This window comes from Lonchura striata, chromosome 2 (assembly GCF_046129695.1).
Source record: "Lonchura striata isolate bLonStr1 chromosome 2, bLonStr1.mat, whole genome shotgun sequence".
Lineage (NCBI taxonomy): Eukaryota > Metazoa > Chordata > Aves > Passeriformes > Estrildidae > Lonchura > Lonchura striata.
Window position 1 is genome coordinate 47,349,513 of NC_134604.1, and position 26,813 is coordinate 47,376,325.

General features: G+C 35.3%; 1 protein-coding gene across 2 annotated transcripts in view; it reads right to left on the reverse strand.

Annotated features, from left to right (window-relative positions):
- Positions 1–2,351: 2,351 nt before the first annotated feature.
- Positions 2,352–26,813, reverse strand: part of LOC144248887 (uncharacterized) — a 65,805-nt gene continuing 41,343 nt past the window's right edge. The window contains exons 1-4 of one of the 2 annotated variants that reach the window (XM_077790866.1): positions 24,124–24,213; positions 9,546–9,626; positions 9,309–9,364; positions 2,352–2,472 (exon numbers count right to left, since the gene is read on the reverse strand). In XM_077790866.1, coding sequence (XP_077646992.1) covers positions 2,389–2,472; positions 9,309–9,364; positions 9,546–9,626; positions 24,124–24,211 — 309 coding nt within the window. In that variant the 5' untranslated portion in view covers positions 24,212–24,213 and the 3' untranslated portion in view covers positions 2,352–2,388. Of the gene's footprint in view, positions 2,473–9,308; positions 9,365–9,545; positions 9,627–24,123; positions 24,214–26,813 lie in introns of those variants that run through there. The other variant, XM_077790867.1, reaches the window with a different exon arrangement.

Consider the following 26,813-nt stretch of genomic DNA (forward strand, 5'->3'; position numbering starts at 1 on the left):
CAGCGCAGTTTTATGGAAAAATGCTAGGCTATTTCATGAAAAAGATACAAAGATCATCATGCAAAATAGATTATTCACAGTATTTCTTTGTGTTCCATAGGCTTTGTTGCAATGTTCTAGCTCCACATAGACTAACAGTGGAAACTAAGGAATGACACACTGCAGTGACATCTCTTCTGGCTCTAAATAAGAATTTTGGTTTGAAAGCACCCTGACTGTATTTATGCCTGAGTCTGAATTAATTTGAGGGCCTCAAAACTGCACTACATTCTGTGGTGGATATGACCTTAAACATATAAATATATTTCTATTTTTTTAAGCCTCACATTCATGTGTCCTATTATTCATGATATCCCTGGTTAGACCACTGAGCACTTCAATTCCCATTTTTTTCCTAGTGGCCAGATCTATACCCATCTGAACTGCTGACCTGTTCAAAATTAAATCCCAGCAGGACTAACAAAACAGACATTTCTGTGAATTACACAATTTTAGAAATGAATCAGTGAGCACATATCCAATACAAAAACTCACTAGAGACAGCTCAAGAAACAGGCTATCAAATTTAAATCCCCAGACAATGTGAAGAATTTCTTCCACTTAGAACTGGGTCTAGAAATGTTAGCATGGAGTACTTGTCTGTTGAAATTTGCTGAGCGGTTATAAGTAAAAATCTTTTCCATACGATGATGGTTCCCTGTGGATGGGACTCATAACACACAGGCAGGGGTCCAACATGCACTTCAGCTGATCTCGTGTTTGCACATCCAGTTGTTCCTACTTCCTTGGCAGGTATCTTTGCAGACTTAAAACGCTTGCCTATCTTGTACCAGAGTTAAGGATCCCAGTAAATTGACATTATATGGCAGTGGCATATTCCCTTGGTGTGTTCCAGGACACCAGAGCTTCCGTCCTGCACAGCAGCCAATGAAGCTGGAACCTGTGATGTTTGTGAGCAACAGAATCACATAACCTGATCAGTGGAATCCCACAGACTCCATACTAACATACTCCAGTTTATTGCACAATCACCTCTGTTTTGTCTAATCCATTTCTCTTTACAGACACACAATGGTGGGGCCTTCTTTTCATGTAGATTAAATGGTCTCTGTCTCCAAAGGGGAAAAAGACTGACTTTTTGACAGAGTTGTTGTTTTTCTTTTTTTTTTTTTTTTTTGCCTCCATTAATAACCTTGATTACTCTGTCTGTTGGAGTGTGTATGTGACCACAGTGAGGATTCCTGCCTTGCTTGATGCTGAGTTTAGTTGTCTTTAATCCCAGCTCCAGCTCTTCTGCCTAGGGCTCTAACCCTGAATTTTAAGCTAAAAGGCAATCCCCAGTGCCCTTTTCCACATAGCATGTGGAGGTTTGGATGAAAGTCACTCAGCAAACAGCCCCCAAGTGAACATATTCTCCTGGCATTTCCTTCTGCTTCCAACACTGAACAAAGTGATAGGCATTTAAATTAGATAGGATACATCCTAAAATACAGTCTTGGATCTTTATCAGACCCAGAAAAGTCACTGATGTGTTTTGTTGCAATCCAAGAAAGATCTACATCTCTAACAACTTCACAACATCTCTAGTAGATTAATTTTAATACAATGAAAGATGGCCAACACCTCAACATGATGGGCTTTATTGTCTTCAAGCACCAGTTAGCATAGCATCATTACTGTTAATACACTTTTGTTATGCAAGAGGAGGTCACAGATTTGAGGTACTACAGAGTTACTGGAATTAGACGGTTTCTGGGAGTTTGGGGTGGGGTTGTATTTTGTTTGTTTTGGGGAGGGTTTTTTGGGGTTTGTTTTGTTTGGGGGGATTTTAGGGGACATTTTTGTTTTGTTTTTGCTGAGTCACACCTTTGTTACTTAAAAGCAGGGCTTTTTCTTCTTCTGTACTTGAAACATTGGTGTATTTGTGATGCACAATGAGTGTTTCCAAAGGACTGAATTCAAATTTAACTACACAGGCCTCATTTGATTCAATGGAAAGTGTGCAGCTTAATCCTATGCAGTCCATTTAACATTAAGAACATGTTTTTCACCCAGTTAGCATTTCAGCAAAGCAGATTTGGAAACAACTTTGTGACAATCCTAGCAACCAATTCTTAGGTAAGCAGTTGCTTTTTAAATAGGGCCTTTAACACTTTTATGTACTTCTTCTAGAGATTTTCATATTTTTAGAATTAAGAAATGCTGGTGTGCATTTCTCACCTGCTTAGCATTAATTTCTGATTCATAATCCCTCTACAAACAACAGGTTTATTGATTACAAAACCTCCCACAAGCCATTTTTGCCAGTCCTTTCTATGAAAACATAGGAAAAAACCCAAATACCAAAAAAGTTTACTTGGAAATGAGCCACCTTTATTTTAAGGGGTTTTATGCCATTGACATGTTGTGCCAGCAACCTAGGTTCTTACTGTCTGGTAGAAGAGATTTCTTTGGTTCCATCATGTTACAAAGCTGAAAAAAGGAAAAGAGAGACAAGCAATGAAAATTCACCATGTCATTATTCAAATATGTGAATTACCCTGAGTTGCAGCCAAGCCATGGGACTAACCCCCAGTGTTCTTCAACACCTATTCAAACCCTTCAGTGCAGCAATAGTTCATTTCCATTAATTAAATAATTATACCAAACTCACTGTAAAGACAGTGTTCAACTGAATTCAGGCATTCTAAAACAGTTATTCAGTACAGCTTAAGCTCATATCATTATGCCATGAATTGACAAACATCAAGTTTATTTCCCTTAGCAGAAGTATTTTAAAAGCCCCCCTTAATAAAATAAGGAAATAAATAAATAAAAGGAACAACCCCCCCAAACGTGAAAACTAATCCCAAATTGTAATTGATGACATTTCACATAATAAAAAACATGTTTGTGTCCAAATGTCCTAGTTATTTATTTATTAGCAAAGTTCTTATTAAAATCTAATACAGTTAATGTATCATAAAGCTGAAGTCTTATGAAGTTTAAAACATTATTTTCCTTGCTTATATAACATGAACCCCATCATTATTAGTGGAAGAAAGTACTGCTTGAGCAAGTTTACATAATAAGATAACATTCCAGCCTTTTTTTTTATGGTCCACCTTTGGTATATATGATCACAAAACACTTTTGCTTTCTGTCAGTCATATGGGTCAAAAAAAGAGCAATGATGGCTGAGAGAAACAGCAGTGTAAACCAGTTCCTTAAATGACCAATTGAAAGGAATTGACAGGAGAGGGGAGAAAGGAATCTGAAAACATATTCAGAAGGATGAAAATGAAAATACATGTGCCTTGTATTAGAGTAAGTGATGAAAATCAAGGAAGTGGTCTAAGTGATGTGCAGGATTTGAGATCTGTTCTTTAGTCTCTAATGTTCTCATCCATCTAGATGTATGACACAAATATAAGGCAGCCAAAATATCTTTGTGCAGCTGGGAAATCAGAGATGGAGGATGTCAGACAATAGAGGTTACAGTAGCATAGCTTACAAAAAACACAGATAGAGCAGCTTGTATACTAATTCACAACTATCCAACACTGTGAAAATGGGGAGGAACTGTGTCCAGCTAGAGAAGAAAGTTTGTCTCACTCACTATAGCATTTCAATTTATCCACCAATTTTTTCTACTAGGTGTGTCTAAGTGCAAATAGAGACTGATACAAATAGAGGAGAGAAAAACCTAAAATAAGATCATGGATTATATTTATAGGTAGTTTGGTAAATTTAAGCATGCCTAGGGAGCTAAAAAGTGTTACACACTGTGACACCAGCTATGATACTAGATGTGAACACCATTCTTTGGTGTACAAAGTTTTTCACCTCTTACCATAATCTGAATTACAAATACTTCTCTTATGCAAAATATATAACAATTTTTACAGAAATATATTCCTCTAACAGAGGTTTTGCTTTCTTCTCTGTCAAACTGTAAGATGCAAAATCTAGAGGAACATAATGTAAACAGCACAGTCCAGAAAAAGAGGAAAGAACTATTAATGATCAGGGGAGAGACATGAGACACAGAGTTCCCTCTGTCATGCAAACTATGAGGCATTTGAAAATCCTTTTATACTAAGAGAAAGCTGGAGGTTTGAGCATATACCTAATGTATTATTGTGAAAAAATAAATTGACAGAATAGTGATGGCACAAGGTTGGTAAAACATCTAAGTACTGAAGGAGAAATTACTGAATGGAAATAAAGTTTAAATCATATAATGGGGAAATCAACAACTATGAGGACATCAGTTATTTCAGAGACTAATGTGAAATAAAGTACCCTGAAATATGTTATAAGCATATATTTTTTGCCATGGACCCTTCCCTCCCCTTCCCTTCCCTTCCCTTCCCTTCCCTTCCCTTCCCTTCCCTTCCCTTCCCTTCCCATCTCATCCCAATCCTTCACTAAATTTTTTATCCTATTGTATTTCTTAGTATCTTGGAGAGTATCTTAGATACTGTCTAACTTCATTTTCATTTATGGTAAAACTGAGGTCCTGCCTTGCATATCTGGATAAATACAATTCATTTGAGTTGGATTTTTTTAGTCAACGCATTGCAGAATTTCAGCTTCATGGCTAGGTTTGATTTGTCATTGTAATGAAACTACAAAAAATCTTGTTCTCTCTTATTGCTCTGTGCTTCCTGCTAAACACTCAAAGTTTCACTGGATAATGTTGTTTCTTATTCAAAAGAATTGTATAGGGCTATTGTTCTCTTGAAAACAGTTTTCCTCCCAGGGACAGATCCATTTCAAAAATGAGTGATCCACTGAGACAATTATTGCTGATATGTGAACTCAGCAGAAATCAGATTTCTGATCAGCAGGTAACTGAAGCTTGTGTCTGTGTACTACTGTTGTGCATTTGCTGCAGATGAAATAGATGTGGTTGTGGGCTGTATTAATAAACAATTTCCTGTGAAGACGGAGAAGCATAAGTGCCAAGAGCCTGGAAGGACACTGCTGTATAGTTTCATTCACCTGCCTAAAAGAAGATGATTTCAAATCAGATGTTCAAAGAAGGACAGATGGCATGATGAGGGAAGCCTTTTGTCCAAGACTAGATAACAATAACACAGGTTTTTTTGGTCTAGCAGAACAAAAGTTGGGTAGAGATATTATTACCCTGCATAAAACCACTGGTGAATAAATATCCGTGAGGAAAAAAGGTTATTTAAATTAAAGGGTTGTGGTATTTACATATCCTCTGAACAGAGAGAGACTTAGCTTTCTCAGGATTTTTTCCTGAGAGAAGTTGGAAGAGAAGCAGAGAAAAGAATGAGCAAAACAATTCTTATCTCGGTTGTTGCTGCTCATTGTTGTGCACATGTGGAATATGTTATGGAGATTGTTTACCAAAGGTGATTGCTTGATTGGATTCTGGTGATGGTGTTTTGGAATGATTGACCAATTAGGTCACAGCTGTGTTAGGACTGAGCAGAGTCATGGATTTTTCTTAGTAGTGATATAGTTCTTATTACTGCAATATAGCATAATATAGTTTTAGTATAATAAAGTAATCAATTAGACTTCTGACATCATGGAATTCTGTGCATCGTTCTTCCACCAGTAAGGCATTCTAGCACTGTGATTGCTACAAAAGTGTAATGCTGGAAGTAGAAGAAGTATGTGTATGAATCATCCAGGATTAATACATTCTCAAAACTAAGATCTCTGTCACAGAATCATAGATTCATAAAGGTTGGAAAAGATCTCCAGATCATGCTAGCTAAACTACCATGCCAACTAAACTACAACACTAAGTTCCACATACTATCATTTCTTGAAGACTTCCAGAGACGGCAACTCCACTACTTTCCTGGGCAGTATTTTCCAAAGTTTAATGACCCTTCCAGTGAAGAAATTCTTCGTGATGCTCAGCCTGAAATTTTCCTGGCGCAGCTTGAAGCCATTTCCTATTGTCCTGTCACTAGCTGCCTGGGAGAAGTGGCTCCTTATGACACCCTCCTTTCAGATAGCTGTAGAAAGTGTTCAAGTTCCCCTCCAAGCCTTCTTTCCTCTGGCTGAACATCCTCAGCTCCCTCAGCCTCTCCTCATGGGATTTGTGCTGCAGACTCTTCACCAGTTTGTCGCTCTTCTCTGGACTCACTCCAGCAGCTTTCGTGAGCTGGGGGACTGGGAACTGGGGAAAGTACTCGAAGTGTAACCTCTCCAGTGCTGAGTATAGAGGGACAATCACTTCCCTGATCCTGTTGGCCACACTAATCCTGATACAGGCCAGCATGCTGTTGGCCTTTTTGGCCACCCGGGCACATCACAGCCACTGTCAACTACCCCCAGGTCCTTTTCTGACAGGCAGTTTCCAGACACTCTTCCCTAAGCCTCTAGCAGTGCAGATGCTATTGTGACCCCAGTGCAGTGCATTTCACCTTATTAAACCTCATACCATTAACTTTGACCCATGCATCCAGCTCATGCAGATTCCTCTACAGAGCCTTCCTATCCTCTAGTAGATCAACACTCCCACACAACTTGATGTTGTCTGGAAACTTACTGAAGGTGCACTCAATTTCCTTATCCATACCTTTAGGGAACCCCGCTGGTGACTGGCCCCAGCTGGATGCAACACCTTTCACTAGCACTCTCTGGACCCAGCCATCCAGCCAGTTCTGAATCCAGCAAAGAGTGCTCCTGTCCAAGCCGTGGGCTACCAGATTTTCCAGGAGAATGATGTGGGAGACAGTGTCAAAGTCTCAACTGAAGTCCAGATAGATAATATCCACAGCCTTTCCCACATCCACTAGGCAGGTCATCTGGTCAGAAAAGTAGATTGGGTTGGTCAAGCAGGATCTGCCTTTCCTAAACCAATGCTGGATGGGCCTGATCACCTGGTGGTGCTGTATGTGTTGCATGATGACTCTCAAAATTATCTACTCTGCAGTCACTGCTGAGTGTCTGCAGAGTCTATCACACTAGGTATTTTAAATAGATTGTTAGAACTACTGCCATGTGTTTCATTAAGTTTTCCTGTTTTCCACAATCTCCTCTTCTTGCTTTCAAAACAACTTAATGTTCAGTCCAATATTAATCAAAAAGTCCACCACCTCCACAAGGAAGCATCAGAGAAACAGGAGGTTATTTATGATTATAAAATTGGAAAGAGTGCAGGAAAAGGTGGAGTCCTGGGAACAAACAACTGTGTGGGAAGATGTGGAAATTCCAAAGATCATCTCTGCCACAGATGAGGAGGAGTAGAGGAGCACAGATAAGGCATATGAGAAGATAAGGATGTTGACCCAGCTGTAAGAGAATAAAATGAACAAAGTTCATTGTTCTACCCTTTCCTTTTTTTTAATTGAAAAGGGCTATTTCATGCTTCTTCTGAACATATGAATCATGGCTTACACATTACTGATAAAGTATTTTGCAATTACATGCGAAATGAGGGCTATGTATGTGAAGTTCATGCTCTGCTACACAAATTAGTATTGAAATATGTGAAAATAATTGCATTACAATTCTCCACAACCAGATAATACCAAGCATGAAAAATGGGAGACTTTATACCTCTTTAGGACTTGGACCCCATCCCCTCAACTCAAATACTTTAAAATGGTATCATTTCACCTTGAGTTTGCTTTATTACTCAGGGGAAAGGATAGATAAATTGTTGACTAAATTAAATGTACACAGAGTAATTTAAGTCTCCATGTTTAAGAATACTTATGTTTCATGAGAAAAAGTTTGGACTAGAAGCATATTTAGGTACAGTGTTGATTTTAAAAGACCAGTTATGCAGCCAAACATAGAACTCATCATCACCCTTGTGCTTTGCTCTTGAGCTGTAATGCTGTATGCAGCAAAAGTCCCAGGGTTGTGATTAGAAGGATGATATGAAAGAGTTGAGCATTTTGATATTTTGTGGCTTTATAAGTGTTCTTTACAATGTAAGCAAGACAGAAATCATGGCAAAATAATTTTTACATGGAAAGCAGTCAGCAAATTCATGTGTCTTTCAGCCTTTTAAGGTAGCTTTTTTTAATTTTTAAAATCACTTCAGCCTTTTGGCCTGTGAAAAGCTAGTGTTGGTAGAAGCTGATGGATTTTTTTATTTTTCGACACTTTAATAAAATATAATGCCATATAAATGCCTTTTTGTGTATATTATTTATTGATTTAGGTACACTTTCTTCCTTTGAATCCTTACTAAACAGATCTGTTGTTTTCTGAATTGATTTTGCTGTCTCAGCCGCATTGAGGCATAGACACTTTTTTGGCTTCCATCTGAATGAACAATTTCCTAGTTAGACACACTGGATTTGGAGTTGGGTCAATAAAAGCTTTACTGTGTTCTTTCCCTTTCCCCACACAGCTCACAAAAGAGAACTAAATTCCATTCATCCTTTCACTGGCCACTGTGGAATCTTTAGCAGTGCAATTCTGGCTGGGATGAGGAAACATGGCAAGAAATTGGAAGAAACACAAATAAGAATTCTTTATTTCCCATGCTCACTGCCCTGAAGATTTTCTGCCACTGGGAATGCATGTGAATTTCCTGGACATTAACTTCTTGTCACTGCCAGTGAATTACTTTGGAAGTATAAGACTTTAGATATCAAAAGATAATTTAGCTTAATCCTGCCAATTTTGATGTGGCTAACTGTAAGTTATTTGCAAAAAAGACCATTTTGAGTGGTTCTTGGCAATATGAGCATAAAGAATCATTGAACACTTTTCATGCAAACATAATTCTAACTTTTGAATAACATAACCCTAACCATGGTTTAATAAAGTGTTTTCACCTAATCCTTGTGGACAGATGTAAATGTACAAGATTCTGGATTGTTTGCAAGGATGTAGCAATACATTAAAATTTACTTGGCTGTTGTTTTTTACTTGCTTTTTTATGTTAAATAATGCATTTATAGATAGTCCATTCAAATTAAAAATTACTAAGGTAGGAATTTAAATTTTAGAAATTTCCAAAATAATTTCTGGTGTCTTCAATTTTACACTTCTCCATCAGCTTGTATATATGTGTGTGTATATATATATATATATATATATATAAAAATGTGTGTATGTATGTATGTATGCATGTATCAGCTCTGTCCTCTCATTCTTCATTCTTTAAGACTTTTTTCTTCTATTATTTCTATGTTGATGCCGCATGCACATAAACAGGAGTTGTTTAAAAAAAAATTTTGTAGCATAGTAGCAGTTTTCCTAGAAATTTAATCATAGCAATAATTTTACCATAAGTCTTTATATAAGCATATATCAGACATGCAGATGCATGAGTGTGTGTATAAAACATTTTTAGGCATAAATCTAAGACTCACCCAAGGCCAAACTGTAGTGTTCTTATGTGACACAGTAAAGTATCCCAGGGGATCTACTGGAATGAAAAAAAGGATGACAAAAAACCTCAGCAACTTTTCCCAAGTCCTGACATTACACAGGAAAGTAAGGTTTTCTGTACAGTTCCTATATGCAGTTATACTCAAGATCAGTGTGGTTCACAGTGCACTTGATCTGTTCTGACCTACCTGTCCCTAATGGGGTAACTAAATACTCACAGCAAGGCTGAGTGGACACCATCTGCTCATGCTCTCTGCTCACAGGAAGAGCTGCAAAGAATTCTTTGCTGCAAGTAAGTGCTGCAAAATAGTCAAAGAATTTCAGTTTTAAAATGAGGATATACAAAACCATCCCAGATGTCATTTGTAGAACTAAAAACAGCAAAGGAATTGGAACTGAAGAATATTTTTAATGTCTCTTTAAATATAAATCACGTTTTGAAATTTACTAAAGGGCTCCATAAATGAGTTTGCAGACAGTTCATTCACTGAAAAAAATGTATCTATTTACATCATACTAATCCTCTGATTAGGAAAGACAAACAACAGGGCTCACTTTAAAGATGACATTTTGAATATTTTCATTCATCACCTTCGATATGAGCTCTTTTAGCAGGATTTTTAAGCCATTAGATAAATCACTAATGTCTCTGTCACAGCATTTCTGCTGAGTAAAGACTATTCAACATATAACTTGTTAAATTAGGTATAGAGTCTAAGATTTATTCCCTCTTCTTTTTCAATATTTTATGACAAAAAAAACCCCACTTTGAATAAGAATAGGACTTTGAGAGGCTACTTCAAGGTTATGTTCTGCTGCAGAGCTTAAATTCTTAGTTTACTAAAGTTTTTGTAGCATCATTTCTTGATTTTAATTAGTACAGAGAGTATGATTCTGAATTTGAAAGGAGAAGGCAGGAAGAGGAAGGAATAAAAATACTACTGTTTTGGGGTTTAGAGTGATTTCTTTTCATGCCCTTCTGTTTATTAAGTAAACAACAGATCTGTAAGAGCTGGAAAAAAATAATTCATATCTTACACAAATAAATTTCTGAAAAGTGAATGTTCAAGAATCCTAAAATGCAAGATCACAAATGGAATATGACCTGGATTCTAGATTAATTGGTTTTAAGTCTTTGCAGAAGAAATCAATGTACATGGCTTACTGGAAGAACAAGGATGCCAAGGATTTCTCCATTATAAGAAAGGGATGAGTAGGAAGGGCAAGAGGACCTGCAGGACAAGTGAGCGTTGTGTACTTGTTGTGCATTATCTCTTTTGGGAGGTAGCTTTCTCAAAGATAGATTTTTCAAAGATAGAAGCAATAAAAATCATGCTGATGGAACAAAGTAAGGAACGTGTGAATAAATTCTCAGAGAGGTTATCCAGTCAACAATCTTGTGAAGGATTTATTAGAGAAGTAAACAACATGGAAAGTTTTTATCTTTTCTCTTAATAATAAAAAGATGGAGGGAAGAGGAAATCTTGACAACAGAGTAGAAATACTTCAGAAAAGTTACTAAGAAGTTCTAGAAAGAGGTTTCTTAATTTATTTGGAAAAACTGGGGTCATATTTGAATTAAGTTCTTAATAATTAGAGTATAGTATATACTCTGGTACTCAAATATATAGTATCAAGATTAATACAATATTGCTATACCATACATATTGATTGAAGACCATATTCCAACAAAAATTGTGTGATGCCAGTATTTTTACACAACATAACCATCAGAAACAATAATATCTTCATGACCAGGACATAATAAAAACTCATATACAACTGGAAAAAGAAAAAATATCTTGAATTAAGGGATGATAATCAGATTATGGTAAAGTTATACTATAAAAAAAAATAAAAGCAAATATATTTTTTAACACTTTCTATTTTAGTAACAAAATTATTGAAAAAATCAGGAAATCAGTGACAGTTGAGAGGATTTGTAAGGTTTAAAAGCTTGTCTGAAAAAGAATCTTGGAGCTACTTTAAATCACAGTTTGAAAGCCAATACATGTACTACAAGTAGAGAGAAAATGTTTGAGAGGAAAATATACAAGACCTAACTAGATAACTATTCATTCATGCTGAGAATCATTTAGTAACCAAGGAGTGAATAAAGTCTTCTTTGTGATGTTTCTCTGCAGCTGTTGAGATGTGGGCCAATGCTGTATTGCTGAAAATAGATATCCATTTACCCATTTTTGACCTTGATCACATCAGTGCAAAAAAAAAAAAAAAAAGTATTTACTGGAGTAAATTGGGAGTTTATGTGGAACAGCAAGAACAGACTGACTAAATAGAAAGATATGTCTTGAAGGTCAGAATATGTAGGAGAAAAGTAAGACTTGCCAACTATCAAGCTGAGCTGGACCTTGCAGAGGAAATTAAAACAAACAGTAAAAAGATTTTTAGCCACAAAAATAAAAAAGAGAACAAAGAAAGAGGAAGTGGTGTGGTAATTCAGCAAGTATAGGGGCAAAGATTAAAGTTAGTTTAGATACTGCCAAAAAAAACCCTTGACACAGATTTCAGTAACTACAAATGATGTAGTTCATGGAGGCGAAGTCAAGGGGCTGATGGAAATAAGAGCATGAAAATGGAAAATGCCATAATTGAGGAGGAAACAACACTGAAAGAGCTTAATGGACTGGGGTCAGTGAGCAAATAATCTCCAGCACTGGATTCCAGCTCATGTAATTATATATCCAGAAGCAAAGTTCTTTTATGCATTTACCAAGTCAGACCTATACACTGAAGAATAGTACACTTCAGCAGATTTGCAAGACATTGAGTGCCTGAATGTCAAGATAGTAGCTCAGGAACTTCAGGAACAGAAACCTGCAGTAAGAAGGAACCTTCTGTAAGAACAATCTAGTTCAGTTAGAGACATTTTGGTGGAATACACAATACACAGAAAATAAAATTTAGAGGACCTACAGTTGTCCACTTGGAACAAGTCTGAAACTCTTAAGCAAAAGCTGATACTCCTGTGAATCCCTAGTCTTGCTTGGAACAGTGACTGGAATGCATGTGATGAAAAGACACAAATTCCTAAAATTCAGTGTGATTAACCAGATGAGTGGAATTGTAGAATCACAGAATCATTTAGGTTGGTATGAACCTGTAAGTTCATGAAGTCCAACCCAGCAATGCCAAGTCCACCACTAAACCATGTCCCTAAGTGTCACATGTACTCATGGCACCTCTAGGAATGGAAACTCAACCATTTCCCCTGGCAGCTAGTTTCAATGTTTGACAACCCTTTCAGTGAAGAAATTTTTCTTAACATCCATTCTAAACCTCTCCTGGAACAATTTGATATTATTTCCTATTGTTCTATGTGGTAGACTAATAACAAATTCTGATACTAATATTGCTCTTCAATTGATAGAGAAAAGGATGATAATACTAAAACTCAGTTTTGAACAGCAAAAAAATTACAGAACATTGGTAGACATGTAACTGTCAGTACACATGGATATTCCTGTATGTTTATCTTAAATGCAAAATGCTGCAATTTTGTATAGGCATCTAGTATTTCACTTTAGAAGTAAATCAACAGGTACTACAAGTGAAATGGGACATCTGTACACATTCATATTTCTATGTGCTGCTATAAATTGTTAGACTATTATTATTGGCTTATATGACTAAACCTTCAGTGAAATTTGGAGAAAGTATTTTAATCTACCTTGTGCTTTCTTCCCTGAATTCAAGATAAGGTTTAATTTTAATCAGACCAAAATCTACTCTTTCCTTTCAAGGCTGTCCAAGAATTTTCACATGCAAGGTCAGAGGACAATCTCATTAGTAGCTTGTAGAATTTCAGGTATTACAATGACAAGGGCCAAAGTCATCTATGAGTAGTTTTATTTGAGAAGAAAAAGAAACAACCTGTAGGATGTTAAAAATTTATATGCTTTTATTTTTAGATAGTGGAAGAAGATTCAGAACTTCATTTTTCCAAGGATGATCTTGACCGTTTTAGTGGAAACACTGAAAAAATAAAAAATGAAAATATAAACCATCTGTTTGGCTGAGAGAAAGAAAAAGGTTTCCCTGGTGACAAATTTAAAATGAAGAGGAAATTGCCTCCAAAGCATTATGGTGGAGAAAGCCAACTTGATCGTATTTGAATTCAGTTAAAACAGTTTAAGAAAAAAAGGAGAGGTAGAAAGAATGTCTCCAAGGACCAGGAGGCCACAGAAACCATCCAAAAGGAGTAAAAGAAAAAAAAATACATATAATGTAATCCTTTTATAAATAACAAGTTTCTATGCTTTCTTTTAAAATGTTAAATTATTCATATATCTCTTCTGCAGAATGTAAACAACCTGGTTTTAACATGCAACACAGCAAACAAATGAATAAACAAATAGATAAATGTCTAATGCCTTGCCATACTGTCTTTAGAGATCTAAAATATCTAATCCTGTGTAAGGTAATCAATGTTAGTAAAATTGCACATCTAGAAAGACACCTTCATGTGACTAGCTAACTAGGTCAAATGATGAACACACTCATTTCTGTCTACAATGTGAGACTAATTTAACTTGCTTAAGCATATGCACTGAACTTTTAGTGGCCAAAATTTGGAACAGATAAAATGCATCTCAACTAAATTAAAGGAAGAAATTTATTTTCTAAGCCTAAATCTGCTGACAAAATAAATGGAAGAATCAGCTAAAGATCAGTTAATTATGTGGAACAAATAGAAGTCAGAAGGTTTTGACAATACTATAATAGAAATTATTTAAACCAATCACCTAGCCCCTTCTCTGTCTCAACACAGGGCCTTGGCCACCAGAAATCATAAATTATAATTAATTAAGCAATTGATTGTTATATATATATTAAGTTCCAGGTATAAGGCTAGAAAAAGGAAGCTCTTTTCATGTGCTGTTGTAACATATCTCTTCAGGAATTTATATATAAAAGGTAAGATATACAACCTTAAACCAGGTTTATTTGTTCATATTGCCCTGTCCTGAAAGGTTCTCCTGCATGTGTTTCACTCTCAGATGTCTCCAGACATTCAAATGAAACATTACTGAGCATGAAACATCTACTTTTATTTTCATCTTGTAATATATATACCTGCCTCAAGTGCCAGTAAAGCTGCCACATTATATCAGATAGTATAAACTAAAATCAGTGTCCCCACCTCTCTCTTCCCTGACAAAGCAAAACAGAAACAAATAAACAAAATCAAATAAAACCCAAACAAACAATTTCATCAAAACCAACCAAACAAACAACCAAAAAAAACTCCTCCATCTATTAAACTGTTCTGGTATCCTGTGGCAGCCCAAAATGGCTGAGGACCAAGTGCAATGCTGTTTGGCCATGGCATAACTGCTCTGTGGAGATCTAGCCTTAAACAGGGTATATAGATGCAATCTGCACCACTTTGGAGCCAGCAATTATTCCCTTGGGTGGATGCATTTAGAACTGTAGAAATAGCTTATATCTTTCTTATGTAGCTGCAAAGGGAGATAACTGGAACATTAAACAAAAATATCTAAGCAGAATCAATAAGAGTGTCCATTTGGACAGTAGACAAAGATCTATTTAATTTCTGACTTTGCTGCACATTTAATTTTTTCAGAGGTCACTAAAGAACAAGTAGTCTGGCCCATTTAATCCACATTTCATATTCTGCTTGTCAGCAACTTTATAGTCTTTCTGGAAAGGTTTATACTAATTTTTTATATCTTTTCATGCTATGCCCTTCCCATCCCCTATAATTGTTTATTCACTTTTTCTAATTTAAACTGAGTGAAAATCAAGACCTAAAGATTTGATGCAATCTGCTACACTGGAGAAATGGAGTAGCAAATTATAAGAAATAAAAATAACTCTGTAAATGCTACAGCCCTTATAAAGAGTTACCAATGCTTAAGCCAGTCGTTAATGTCGCTTACTAAATAAAAGGATTTCTGTATTTATACATTAAACTAATATTTAGATTACAGACATCTGAGGCTCTAAAAACTTGATGTAATATTAGTAAGGATACTAAAAAAAATAAACCAAAAAAAGCTACACCAGAATACCTCTATGCATTTAGGACCAATTCCATGCAGGTAGCACAATTAGATTTATTCAAAACCAGTAAGAAACAACCTTCAGATTCAAGTCCTTTTAAATTTAAGAGGTATAACTATCTGTGCAAATTCTAAGGATTCTGTCTTAGTAATTTAAACTAGACAACTAGACATATTTGAATTGCTACAGATGTCTGTCTACTTACGAGCCAGTGTAGGACCCTGTTCTTTCCCTGTTCTTTCTTTCTGCTTTTTTCCATTTGAAAGCTATGGTTGATTTTAGCTACATATGCTACATTTACATTTTTAGCTTTCAATTTGTTAAAAATATGGACACTCATGCCTATACTATACATTTTTTCATGTCTTACATTGAAACCAAGATGTTCAGGATGACTGACAGAACAGTCAAGCTGAAGAAATTAAAAGAACTGCCTTCCATATACAGACTCATCTTTTTCTCCCACAATTCAGATATGGAATTTTAATGAGAGCTCAACACTTTTGGAAGTAGCCTTTGTGATTAAGCAAATTTCTAAGCATCTTGAGAGGCAGACAAATATTTTAGGAAAAAAGAAAAGTGATATTACGAATAAAGGACTTGGAATTTTTCATGTCCATTGTCCTAAAGGAACATGATTATTTTCTCAGGACTAAGTGGTACTCAAATACAATAATTTTTCTCCAAACACAACAGAATTATTACTTGTGTACCTTATGTTCCTCTTCCAAACATGCAACATACATATGGTAGGACAAATTTAAAAGGAAAAGTACTCATATAAGCAGTGGCATTAGTTTTATTTTGTGAGAAGAGTGGCATTCTTAACATGCTGTCAAATCAGATGAACACATATATGGTTTTACACCTTTATTACAATATATATATATACACAAAATCATAAGAGAATATGAAAAGTATATGGCAAAATAAAAGGTGTCTCTTTTAAACTCAAAACCTATTTATATGCCTCTAATTACTTGCTGTTTAGGTTGTCTGTATATCACTGTAAAAAATTAAGTTTTACTTAATTTGCATATATATATGACTGATATGTTCCTTTATAATATGTAATTTTAGATACCAATACCATAAGTGCAAAAATCCATTTTTTCTGTCACTAATGTTCACTTATAAACATATATATATGACCTTCACTTAATATTCAGATACAAAGTCAAACTGTCATTGATACCAGTAACTATTTCTATTTTTGGTGGATTTAAAGAGAAGAAATAACTAAAGTTTAGGATTTCTTTTTAATATTAGCTAGTGTCATGGTTTAATCCCCAACCAAAAACCAACTACCACCAGCATGATCAGGGATAGAATTGGAAGGGTAGAAGCTAGAGAACTTGTGGGTTGGGATAATGATAGTTTAATAAGGAAAGCAAAAGCCTCGCACACCAGGAGAGCAAAACAAGGAATTAATTCACTGCTTCCCATGGGCAGACAGGTGTTCAGCCATCTCCAGGAGAGGAGGATCTTGTCACGTGTACTGATGACTTGGGAAGAAAAACACCATCACTCCAAATGTCTTCCCCTTCCTCCTTCTCACCGCCATCACCTTTTATGTACCAAGCATGTTGTCATATGGTCTGGAATATCCCTTTGGTTAACTTGGGTCACTTGTCCCAACTGTGTCTACTCCTAATGTCCCAGGTACCCCCAACTTCTTCACCAGTGGAGAAATAGGCAAAGCTCTGTGTAAGTTCTTCTCAGTAATAAAATAAAATCTCTACATTATGAGTCCTGTGTTCAACACAAATCCAAAACATAGCCCCAGAGCAGGTACAATGAAGAAAGTTAAATCTACCCCAGACAAAACAAGCACAATTAGAAACATATTAAAACAACACATGGGGGGGAAAAAGCAGTAGATTTCTTCTATTTAAAAATATTTTTAATTAAATTCATTCTGCTGTTGTTGTTTAATTACAATTAAAAATTATATATCTTTGATTATTTGAGTATCCATAACATTTTCCAATGGGATACAGCTCAGAGAAATTTAGAAACTTGATTCAGTTTTTGGGCTGTGGGTGTTCAAAGACATTTGAGAAAATCCACATTATTGAAGGCATTCAAATGAGGCAGGAAAAGACAAATTTCTCATTCAGGATATCCATATTTAGTAGACCTAGTGAGTAAATTCAATGAAATCTAGAAAGCTATTTAGCTTGCTGAATTTAAGTTCCAAATTTATGAAGATGTACTGTTGTTCAGACTCTATTGACTATTTAATGTCATGTCCTATTGACCATATCTCCATTGGGTAAAATGAGAGCTGAGGCATAATGAAATGTTTTAATTTGCAAGCTGAACCTCATCTCTAGAGCAAAATCCCATCGTGTGAACATAAACATTCAGAGTAAAGTTCATTTGCTTAAATTGTCAAGAAACATAAAACCTGTTTTATTTTTTACTCCAAGACATCTTAAATGGCACCAGACACATATGCTTAGGCAACTTAATCCTGTCCTTAGGTATTTTTAATTTGCCTTAAGTTTTTTTGTTTTCTTTTAATGTTTTCAATAATTTATAATATAGTTTATATGAAAATTCAGTACCACACTGATAATACATTTTAACTGTGTCATAATCTATCCTATAGCTTTTATTTACTTGTACCTGTAATATATGTTTTTGAATTAAGGTATGAGATATGAAGGCTTGGATTCTTTTCTAAATTAGATCTCTTTATATTCTGAACATTTCTTGCTATATTCTATTTCCAAACAATGGAGAAAAAGGGCACTTTATTGTATTACTCATCTTATCAATAGCTAGCTGTGCATCACTTCCTTAAATGTTTTTCTCCATTGACTAAACACTTCTACATCTTTCCACAGATCAGATGTAGTTGTTTACATTAGGCTTTATCAATGCTTCCTGGGCTTGCTAGTCACTAAAAAAATTCTATTACTGAGTTCTGGAATTACCCACCCTCTAGAAAGACTTTAAGGTGTGGTCAGGAATAAACAAAAGACAATGTAGATTTGGCACATTGAAAATCAGAAAAAAAATATAAATACATTATATTTATAAAACCAAAATAAACAACAGCAAAAACCAAAGCAAACAAATAAACAAACTAAATGCAGAACATCATACCACATAGTCTAAGCCAAAGGCCAAATAACCCATATAGCCTCTCTGCTAAGTCTTTCTCACTGCCATAGAGGAACGGCTGACAAAATTCTACTCCTTGTCAACTGCTCATACACATTGTATTTGTACAACTTCCAACAAAGAAAGATTGTTCATGCTCTTAAAACCTTTCCTGCCCTGTGAAATTGAATTTAGAGTTGTTGAAAACATCAAGCTTTTTTTTTTTTGCTGTCATACTTGTTACAAGACAGTCATGTTTGAGTTATATTCTCTGACTAAACAGCATCCAGAATTTAAACTGTTATGCAAAACAGTTTTCCCAAACATCTAATTTTGTCAGCAGCCAGCCTATTTTAGACATAAAGGTGGAGCAAGTACTGTCCTGTTCAAATATAAGTCTCTTTTTTGTGAATAAGAAACCAAGAATTTCAGCCTGACACTTTCAAAAAGTATCATGTTCAATCAAATATATACCATATACAAGCAAAAGAAATTTTGAAGGCCTTCTTTGCAAATATTGTCTGCAATGTCCTCAGTCCTCACACCAGTGTCCTTCCAGTTCCCTTGAGTAATAATATGTTTACTTACACATTTCTGCTCTGATGTCTACAATTAATTTTGAGGCAAGGTCAATGCTCCTTTGCTATACCTTGAAATGTACAGAAGGGAACCCTTGCTGAGTAACTCCAACACTGAACCCATTAGTTCCAGTCATTGGTCAAAGAATCTGCCAAATGAGTTATTGTAGACTCATTTATTATTTTCCAGTGTCTGCTAAATAGGCAAACTATTTTGGTTGGTTTTTTGTTTGTTTTGTTCCTGAAACCAATATTAAAGGTAGATAAAAATGCATAGGATGGATCAATTCAAATTTTAAATCTTTTAACCAACAGTTTTCAATGTGCTTATTCTGGTTAGACTCCAGGATGAAAATTATGACAGACATATGTTTGTATATAGAGAAACATAGGAGACTACATCACTGAATTACTGGACTCGAGTTCTCCAGGAATAATATATAAAAAAAGAATTTTTTTTAGTTAAGGACAGAGGATAACCAGGATGAAGAAAAGTTTCAGCAAACTGTGAATAATGGAGACTTATAAATGAAACTTGTTTACAGCACTATCTCTTTTCAACCTTTGATGGGCAAAGTAAATCTTTGCTTGTGGTAGATGGAACTTTACTCCTTGATGATTGCCTCCAGTCTGCTTTTAGGAAAACTATCTACAGTAACATCTGTTAATGTCAGCAGGGAAGCTTTTTCTGTTATAATTTTATCAAGGTAGGATAAAAGTTTATTAGATCGTTACATAAATTACTTATGTCTTGCTGAACACAGAGTTTCAGTCTTCATTTAGAAATAATTTGTGGGACAGATGTCTCACCTATTGTAAAGCACTAATGCATCAAATACTCTCAAAGACAAATATTTTTGGAAGCCTCAGAAGTGCATATTAGTTTTCAGTAAACTAATAAACATTTAATAGATTGATTTATTGTGTTTGGTTTCAAGGAATTGAGTTTAAAAATATCACTCTACATTATTTAAGTGATTAAACAAATTGTAACCTCTTTTGTCTTTGATTCAGGCACCTGTTGAAAAACATAATTTCAGTAAATCAAACAGTTAGTAGCTTTATAACAAATATTACAATATTTTTTTTTCTGGTGTTTTCAAATTATCTTATAATTTTCTTCAGTTATTTTTGTTATTTTCTTCAGTTATTTTTATTCTTTTTGTTATTTTTATTAATGCTGAATAATTCAGAATGAATATTCTACAGACAAAGATAGGCCTCAAAAATTAAGAAATCAATTTATAATGATCACCCAAGTTTTGAACTGACTTAGATTAGGCATTATTTTATTCTCTTATGTGCCTGCACAAAGCTAACTCTTGCAGTAAAGTTTCTAATATGATCAATTTCCCTATACAGAAATAAGTAAACAAATAAATGTTCTTCCACATACTACACTTTACAGCAGATCTGTGTGGAAAATTTCACTCCTACAAATTTACAAATTTTCAGCATCAAATTTCTTATGGCACCCACAGTGTCACGGTACAATACAAGTTCCATTGGCCAGAACAAACAAAGAACTTGGTTGGAAACCACTTTAGTAGAAAGAGCTATAGTATTTGTATATCTCTAGTGGGCTAAACCAAATCTTTGGATTTATCCCTCCTGAAATTAACAGGTTTAATTTGAAAAATACTTTATAAAACTCTTGCAGCTTAAACCCATTTTCAGTCAGCATGTGTTAGTCATATGAAGCCCCAGAGAGAAGTCTAGCTAGTTACAAAAGGAAACTCATTAATATTTCCCCTTATAATCTGATTTTTTTTCCTTTTTTAATGCTAGTTAATTTAGAATTAAATACCCCTGTGTGAACCAAAAGTGGCATCTTGGATTGTAAGTCCAGCCACGAACACAGTTTTTTGCTATTGAAGTTGCTCACAGCAGGGACAAGCTGAGCTTGCAGCCAAGGGAAATTGTGTATTTGGAAACTAATAATTCCAAAGTATACTTTGCTATATGACTGTAAGTACATTAACATCAGTTTTTGCACTGCTGCATGTCCTTATGTAAAATTGTCTTAGACCCCAAATAGAGTTGGGAAACCAGGTCAGGACTGACTAAAATATAAATGTGGCATTTGTTGTTATTTTATACTCTACAGAGCAATTTAAATTTACTCAAGTCAAGTAAATAAAATCTTGTATAATATTTTGTATAAATTTTGTATAAATCTTGTATAAAATTTTACTTTGTTTTTCTCAAACATAAAATATTTGTCCTTAAATAAATTATCTTTCCTATATTAAAAATGGCTGGTTTTTATTTTTTCTTTTCAGGAATGGCTACATTGATTCACAGAATATTTTCTGTTGAAATAGACCTCTAAGATCATGGAGTTCAGTCATTAACCCACCACCTAAAACTGCACCACCACTAAATATTATCTTTAAGTGTAACATGTACATATCTTTTAAATAGCATTAGGGATGGTGACTCGACCATTTCCCTGGGCAGCTTGTTGCAATGTTTGACAGCCCTTTCAGTTGCTAAAGCTGTGATAATGAGCAGCTCCACTGCTCAGCTTCTTCTCTCCCACTTCAACAGCCGAATAGCTGCAGAAGCCATTGCCACGGGCTTGATCAGGGCGCCCAGCTGGATGTACCTGTGTAAACATTCACACTCAGACCCTGGGCCTCATGGGCATGTCCTGTCATGCTCCTGTGTGTCTTCTGTCATGGACATCCTCTGGGGAAGATTTCCTGTTTTACAGAATCACAGAATAGGCTGAGTTGGAAGGGACCCACAGCACCATCGAACCCAACTCCTGGCCCTGCACAGGACCATCCCCAAGAATCACACCATATTCCCGAGAGTATTCTCCAAACTTGAGATCTGGCTTGTTTCCTACTGTGTGCTTTTACAAATAATGATTTTTCTTCTCCCTGATATTTAAAGATATGTACAAAGGAAGTTATATCTTGGTCTCCTGTAGATGAAAACCACTCTGAGGTAGTATATATTAGAACACACTGGTACTCATTGAGCCTTTATATGAGGGCCAATATTCTGTCTATATGCCACATTGCTTTGTTAAATACATATAAAAATAGGTAAGATCAATTAAGATAGAAAATTATAAACTCTCCTGATTCTTAGATAGATATGAATATTAAAAGTAATGTCCAAGCTGGGCCAGAAGGTGAATGCCAGGTGGGCAGAAATGCCACATTGGTACAGGGGGAATCTATGAATGTGCATATGCTTTTGAACAGAGGGAGTGCTGTGTGCTGCACTAGTGGCTTTCTGCCTCTCACAGCCTGAGGGGAGAATGGGACATGGCTGTCTGTGAGTCCTGTTTATGCCCATCTCTGTGAGTGTCCATGTCTCTGTGTGTCTCTGAGATATTGCTGAGTTGCTCTACTGATTGAATTTTCCAATGGGAAGGCAGCAGCTGAAACCCTTGGGCTGAGCAGAGCCCCACATGTCCAAAGGAGACTTCAGCAGAGAAGGACAAAGGAGACACAGGCTAGAGCTGCTGCAAACAATGGCCACTTGTAACATCCCTCAATAGTGACAATCTGTTAATTTACTCCAGTTCCTCCACCAACACTCAAGACAGCTGTAATCAGGCCAGTGAATGGATATTAAACATATAAAAAAATTTTCTTATCTGTTAATTATGGCACATTTTAACCAGAGGAAAAGTATTGCATCTGGGAACTAACCACCCCTTGCACCAGTAAAGGCTGGGTACCAGCAGGCTGAAAAGCAGTGGCCATTAGTAATTCTCAAAAACTGGCAAATATTGAATTGCAATAGTCAATAAGTTCGTTTCTACATTTTCAGAAGGGTTTGTGGAACTATTCATTTCCTTACCTGTTCAAGTTTTGATGCAGATGGATTCAAAAATTTTGCAGGGCCTGAGAGCCCAGCAACCTTCATTTTCTTCCATTTTGGGAATTTTTCAGGTATTGTTGTGAGAAATTTATTATAAACATTACTGAAAATGTATCAAGGCATTTTTTTTCATTATTTTCATTATTTTACATCTTAAATATAAAGGTGTGGAGGAAGGTGTGGAGGAAGGGGCAATTTTGTTTACAATGCCCTTTTAAATATATAGAAAAATAACCTGCACTCTTAAGGATTTAGTGGTTTGTTTTTTTTTTTGGCTGGGCTCTAGTTTCATGCAATGTGCAATAGATATTTTGCCAAAAACATTTTATGGGTTTTGCAAACGTTTATTCCTTCCAAATGCTGAATTTAACAGTCCTACAATATTTTATAACTTCCATTCGATTCATATGGCTTGTCTTTAGCCTAGCAACAGAAGTCGTAATGATTTTGATCACTTCTAGAACATATTATGAATGTAAAATTGATGTTTCAGCAGTTTCAGACTAAAAATCATCATTTCCTGATGAACTCCAGGTTCATATAGTTTGAAATAATGATGAATGAATTTCATACACACCCTTACTATCAACAGATAATTTAGAAAGTAGTTAATTTTGCATTAAAACAGTCTTGTTACAACCATGTCCTAATAGCTAACAAATCTAGTGGATTAAATATTCAGGATAATACTCTCTATTCCACTTTAAAAACATACTTACTTAGATCATTTTTGTAACTCAGAAATAAAACAGAGTAAGATGCATTCTCCCCTTCAACAGCATTTGAGACTTAGTAGTAAAAACTATTGACCAAGAATGAAATGAAATTATGCAATAAACATTGCACAAAGAATAACTGTGCCAAAACCATTTTAATAGATTATGAAAGGAAGTAATTTAAATGTGTAGTTGATTTACAGGCGGAAAGATGCCTTCACATTGACAGAATTTCTGGCAATTCAACTTTTTTTTTGGCAGACCTTCAACTTTTCATTACACAGAGGAAGGAAGAACTATCTGTTTCAGTTATGTGTGGTTAGTACATTTATATACCCTAGGCTAAGGCCCTGTTTGCGCTGCTCTCGAAACACATTATTTGTCTAAATTGCTTCAAATAGGAAGATAAATGTTCCTTCTTAAGGGAGATAACTTCATAGGCCAGCCTAAATTTAAATGTTTTGGCCAAAAGCAATGTTTTCTGTGCAGCTTCAACTTACCTTGTAAAGAACTGAGTGGACCTTTTGTTGTAACACCCTGTGCTGCTGTGTGCATCCCTGGTCCCAGGGGTGGCAGAGGGGTGGCCATCACATGCTTTGCTCCAGAAGGGCAAAACAGCCAGGAACCCTAACCAGTCATTCAAAGTTTGAATAGCCTTCGATCTACTCTGAATTGTAAAGAGTTCCTTAATTATGTGTGTAAATGAGAAAGCAGAAAGCAACTTGGAATTAACTTGGCTGGTTATTTTTTCTCTCAGTTGTGCTTTGCAATTTATTGTCAGATGTCTGCAGCTCTCTACAGTAACTCCCTGCATGTTGTTCTTTGGCTCAGTTAGGCAAAAAAAACCACCCTAGATCTTCAGTTTTTATTCCGGTCTTGTTTTTTTTTAGCTTTAGTTTCATGTGTTCTTGGAAAAACCTCATAGAATTTAGCTTTAGAAGAGAATTATAAAATTATCACCATTTCATTTCATTTTCACTGCCTACCTAGTTCTGCTGTGGCATATAAAAAGTTCAGGGTTTTACTACAGGGTTCTAGATTGTAGGTTGACTTGCTCAAAATTGTAGGGCTAGCCAGCTCTGAAAATGTGAGATTATTTGTTTAGTAGTATCTCTGCCTTATTGTTGTAAGATATAGATTTATGTAGATTGCAATTTAGTAGACTTTGACTAATAGCAATGGAATGTGGCTTGAAAATCTACAAATTACCACCCATATATCTAATTTTGTTACTGGAAGAAAATATAGTGCATCAACATGATACTGAGCCTACCTTAATTAGTGCTGTTGAGAGATATGGTTATTAGCTCAGCTACAAAATGCAATTAACACTGATATATACCTTCTAGGATCTGAGCATACATCTCCACATGATATTGTGCAAACTTTACCAGTTCATCAATTTTCTAGGGACTCCATTGTCCTTCAGGTATGGCCAGAGTATATGTCAGGGATAACTTACTTATGACTTCCACTTCTAAAAATCTACTCAAAGATTTGGAGACAAACTATAAACAGAATTGAAATAGATACATTCAGAATAAATTCAAGAGCAAAAAATACTATGCATGTGTATAGACAGATTATTTACACAGAATTTGTACAGTAGTTATACAAAGAAGTGAAAGGAATTAAATGAACAATACATAACTATCATACTCTGTGTACATTTCTAAGATGCTTTCATTGAGAAAAAATCCTATCTGTACAAAATTGCTCTTGCCTCAGGGAAAAAGACCAGTATATTTCCAGGTGAAATTAGAAATTCTCTTTTTTTCTATTTCACAACAACTGATTTATTTAGAAAAATAAGTTAGTCATCTTATACATACCTCAAGCACTAAATGTACTCAGAACAATTAAACTTTTTGTTAAATAAGCTCATCGGTCTTACATTTTTGGCATAAACACTTCTCACCCACATTGTAGAAAGAAGAGAATAAAAATAGTTGATGTGCAGATTTAAGAGCAAGTCCACTATTTGCAAATTTATTGAGACAAGCTAAATTTTTAAAACTCAATTCTGTTGTAAAAGTAGAAAAAATGAAATATAATGTGATTTGTTTTTTTCCTAAAAATCTTGACCTCTCCAGTGTGGCTCTAGTGAATCAAATTATAAGTATGCTATGAAATTAATATTTTGAACATAGATTTAAGAATAAGAGACAGGAATTTGGGCACCTTTTAAAGTCATACATGGGCAAAACCTCAGCAAGGACCACATGTTCATATGCATATAAGTAGCTTACAACAAACACAACAAGTTTGTCTTAGTAAAGCTGGGTTTTGGGGTTTTTTTTCTGCATAACAGTTTTACTGTAGGCAAAACAGAACAAAATGTAAGGCATTCTCCACAAACAAAGAAAATGCTTAGTTTTGCTTTGGCTTTGTTTTGCTTTGTTTCCAAGGAGAATTATAAAGGAAGAAAATATTCAACTTTGGGGCAACATGAAGAATTTTTTTTTTTACTAAATTAGAGAAAGACTGAATGCCACCTGTGTGATTCTGTAATTATACCTGAACAGCAGGAAAATCTGCTACTACTCCTTGAGCCTTGCTGCTGAGAGAAGTTGAATAGATCATTCATTCCATGGTTAAAGAGAGGAGAGTAATTTCAAATCTGTGTACCACATGTAAAATTAGTTCTGACCTTGTCAGCTTCAAGCATGTCCTTCAGATATGGATCATTAAATTCAATCCTTAACACTCCAGGGAAATAAAGCTAAAAAAATTAAGGGTTCCTTATATTTAATCCTATGATCTCTTACGAAAACCATATATTGGCTTTGATTTTCCAGATGTAACCATCATTCATGTCCTTGATGTATGAAAGCTGTGACCGACATCTTTCTGAAGAAGATAACTTTCTCAAAACAAAGGAGGGCCAGTTAGTCTGGCCCATGCTGAATCTTTATCTTCATGGCAGCTCAAGCAATGAGACAAATTTACAGGAGACTAGTATGGGGCTATAAGTCATTCCCTGAATCATTGCCTCCTGTGCACCTAGATTTTTCATTTCATGCTAACAATGTGTCAAGAAATGAGTGCTTCCAATTCTACTATAACTTCCTCTTTAATATGTTGAGACCACTTACTCACAGAGAGATGAGTGAGCCTGTACAAGCTGCTGAATTTACACCTTATTGTTCGTGGTGTTCATAGTTGACTCTAATGTTCAAGACTGCAAATG